The 3,790-nt window shown below is 50.1% G+C and overlaps 1 protein-coding gene across 1 annotated transcript in view; it reads left to right on the forward strand.

Moving 5' to 3' along the window:
* The window catches only part of NOX5 (NADPH oxidase 5), a 26,950-nt gene extending 24,105 nt beyond the window's left edge, over window positions 1-2,845 (forward strand). The window contains exons 15-17 of the mRNA XM_034783921.1: window positions 880-979; window positions 1,808-1,974; window positions 2,526-2,845. Coding sequence (XP_034639812.1) covers window positions 880-979; window positions 1,808-1,974; window positions 2,526-2,657 — 399 coding nt within the window. The 3' untranslated portion in view covers window positions 2,658-2,845. The remainder of the gene's footprint in view (window positions 1-879; window positions 980-1,807; window positions 1,975-2,525) is intronic.
* Window positions 2,846-3,790: the final 945 nt, after the last annotated feature.

Below are 3,790 nucleotides of genomic sequence, written 5' to 3' on the forward strand. Positions count from 1 at the left end.
CAAGTATCAGGGGGTAGCCGTGTTAGTCTGTATCTACAAAAACAACAAGGAGTCTGGTGGCACCTTAAAGACTAACAGATTTATTTGGGCATAAGCTTTCGTGGGTAACAACCTCACTTCTTCACGTTTTTACCCACGAAAGCTTATGCCCAAATAAATCTGTTAGTCTTTAAGGTGCCACCAGACTCCTTGTTGTTTTTGTAGATACAGACTAACACGGCTACCCCCTGATACTTGATATCTTTCTGGAAGGTTACAATGTAACACAACTTTATTTCTTAGAATCCAGAACAGAGAGAGACAAAGCAGGCTGCTCCCTAAGGCAGAGAGGACAGTTTACCCCACCTTGCTCTAGGCTGGTTGTTTGCAGACTGACTGCTGCTCCCAGATTGCATGCCTCCCTATAGACCCCTCGTGCCTGCAAGCAGTAGCAGGGAAACCCCTGAAAATTAAAAACGATAGTTTACAATTTTAGTACAGGTTTGAATACTCCACGCCCCCAGGCAATGGGTCTGACCTCAGCTGGCATAAGTTGGCAGAGCCCCAGTAGAGTAAGTGAAGCTACATTGATTTGCTCAGGCATAACTGGCCCAATCTGTGCTACTCTGGAGCTGCCGGCTAACCATCCTGCTCCTTCACCAGATCCCAGGGCGATGAACATGGTATAAAGGCCCAGGCAGAGACAGAATTAGAACCTGGCTCTGTCCCAAGCCTGTCTGTCCCTTGTCTATTGTGACCGAGAGCCGCTGGGGACTGGGGCCTTGTCGCTTTGCCAGTCTGGGGGCTCTAAAAGGCACAAACACCAACAGGTCAACTGATTCATAGTCTGGTATGAAACTGTGTGGCTCCCTAGCACCAAAGCCAAGATCGTGCTTTCAGGTTGACTTCATCTGGATCAACCGAGACCAGAAGTCCTTTGAGTGGTTTGTCAGCCTGCTCACTAAGCTGGAAATGGACCAGGCGGATGAGGAACCGGAAGGTAAGCGGAAGCCAAGCGGCTCTAGTGAATCCCCCCCTCACCCATTCCGATGGGCGTGTGTGAATGCTCTTGACCTCAGCCCCGCAGCAGAGTGCAAGTGTCTTTAGTGACACAGTAGAACGTTGCATTGTCCCTATTGTCATGTGATAGGCCCATCTGCAAATACAGGAAAAGAGGCAGCTGGAGGAGGGGGGGATTTGTGCGCTGCAACCATTGTGTCCCAATCCTGGCTCCATCAAAGCCCACTGAGGCTACGCTCCACAGGCTCTCGGCGGGTCCTTACACGGGGGGCATTCCTGGGCCAGACTTAAGTGTGGCCCAGGTACCCTTGGTCTGAAGGCTGCCACCGCACTTCTTCCCCTGCTTGGACTGCCCCGCTCCTGGCAGGAGAACTCTATGCGAAGGGTTGGGTGGGACGCCTCAGTGCCTTGGGCACCGGCACCAAATAATCCTGCTTTGCTACTTCGTGCGATAGCTGCTGCGGCTCTTCTGATAACGTGTCCCGACCACAGGCAGTCCACACTTCCAGAGGCAGCACCGTCTCGCCACGAGCAACACGAGGAAGATACAGTGGGGGGTCTGTGAATTGGTGGGAGACTCTCCTCCCTGGAGGAGCGGGCCTAGAACATCAGGCTGGTCTATAGACCAAAAGAGAGTCTGTCCGGTTGAAGTGACATGTTGTTCCACCTATTTTCCCAGGGACGGGTGGTCTCCTAGCTGGGGTTTTGGTGGCAATGTGTTTTGAACCTGCCTCGGGCAGTAATTCTGCATTAACAAACTGAACTGCAGATGCTCAGCTGTCACTTTGCTTTTCCCTTAAACGTACAGGCCGTTTTCTAGAGATGCACATGTACATGACTGCAGCGCTTAGTAAGAACGATATGAAGGCTATTGGTCTGCAGATGGCTTTAGATCTGCTGGCTAAGAAGGAAAAGAAAGACTCTATCACAGGACTCAGGACCAGAACCCAACCAGGCCGCCCCGACTGGAGCAAGGTAACGATCCTTGAAACCCAATTAACAAACTGCTTCTGTGGGCACCCACCACAAGCACCCTGAGCAGGGTAATGCTGGAGTAACTCCAGAGTAGTCAGTGGGGTGTGTGTATTTACAATGGTGTCAGTGTGGTCAGTCTGGCACTCCGGGCCCAACCTCTGCCTCCTCAACCAGGCAGGTTCATCTTAGAGTCAACGGGAGCTTTGCTTGAGCACGGAGCTGAAAACGATGCTTGAGGAGTCAGGGTTTCTGGTGGCTTTTCAAGTGGGAACTCTATGGGACTTCTTTGATGGAAGCTTCAAGTTTCATGTCTACTGTTTAAGGCTACATTACATCGTCACCTTATCCATGCCGGAAACAAGCCACCCTCCCTAGCAATTGTTAACGGCCACCCATGAAAAGAACCTCCCTAGGTGGTGCTTTGTATCACCTGCTTAGCTTTGTGGTGGAAGAGAGCTAGTGAACCCAGGGCACGTTAATGGTGTTCACACGAGCTGTTAAAACAGACCTCACCCTGTTCTTTTCTTCTCTCTGCTTTCGTTCCATGTCAGGTGTTCCACAAGATGGCAGAGGAAAATAAAGGGAAAGTCCAAGTCTTCTTCTGCGGGTCTCCAGCTCTTGCCAAGGTAGTCAAGGCTCACTGTGAACACTTCAACTTCAGATTTTTCAAAGAAAATTTTTAATAATCTCTTTCCGTCTGTCGCTGCCTTTCTCCATAGCCTGGAGAGAGGTATTTAGCATTCCCTTCCTGCAGGTGATTTAAAGTGTAGTGTAGGTGTTTGCTTCTGTAATTGCTGGTGCATGCATCATACTTACAAGAGAGCTTTCTTTACCTTCCTCTCTGATTGTATGTGGGGAAATGTACTGTGTTTGCCCAAAGCATGGTCTAAACATGCTCCATAAATAAAGCATGTTTGTGTTCAGCCAAACCTGATGTCTAGCATCTCCAGCTGAGTCCCAGTCTGAGCAAAAACAATCACTTCGGCTTCTCTGATGTGCGTGGTGTGCAACTGGGGTAGGAGGCCCCCATCATGAAGAATAAAGCTCCCATTTTGGGGAGGAAATGTGGAAACTTTAAGGGGAGGGTGGGTCAGCACCAGTTCTAGGAGTTTACTGCCCCTTGATAGCTATGGACAGACCTTCATAAAGGACTAGGGACATAGGAATTGCCAGGGTGGATCAGCCCAGTTCTCCATCCAGTCTGGTATCCCACCTCAGGCAGTGGCCTGGGCCAGATGCTTCAGAGGAAGGTGCAAGAAACCCCCAAGGGAGTAATTATGGAGTAACCTGCTCGCAGAGTAAGTTTCATCCTGATCCCTGTCACTTAAAAGTTAGGGTGTGCCCTGATGCTTGAACGTTTGTGTCCCTTGCAAATTAGTACCTGGGTGTTAAAGCGGGATAGTTTTATTTGACTCTGACTCAGTCTGGCTCTGTGGAGTCAAAATATTTACCAGCACCTAAAGTTCTGTGAGGCAATCTAGTGAGATTGTCGGCTTACAGCAGAGACGGGGCAAGCTATAAAATACACATCCAGAGTCCAAGTGCCCCAGTTTGGGGATTTTCAGTGCCAGGGTTTTGATTCCGCCTGGGAACAAAATTCAGATCTTTATCAGGGTTTGGCTTCTGAGCCCCCAGAGGTGCAGGGTCCAGGGCTCTGGCCTATCTCAGTTGGCTGATAAGAAACATTACAAGAAAATAAACCCAATGGCCAGATTCTCTGTAGCGGAGAGCGGTGGCCACAGGAAGCCTGGTTTGCAGTCGACTGGCCCGGGCACAAGACAGAGCTGCCCCTGTGCAAAGCTACCTTATGCTAGCG

The sequence above is a fragment of the Trachemys scripta genome, chromosome 10, assembly GCF_013100865.1.
Source record: "Trachemys scripta elegans isolate TJP31775 chromosome 10, CAS_Tse_1.0, whole genome shotgun sequence".
Lineage (NCBI taxonomy): Eukaryota > Metazoa > Chordata > Testudines > Emydidae > Trachemys > Trachemys scripta.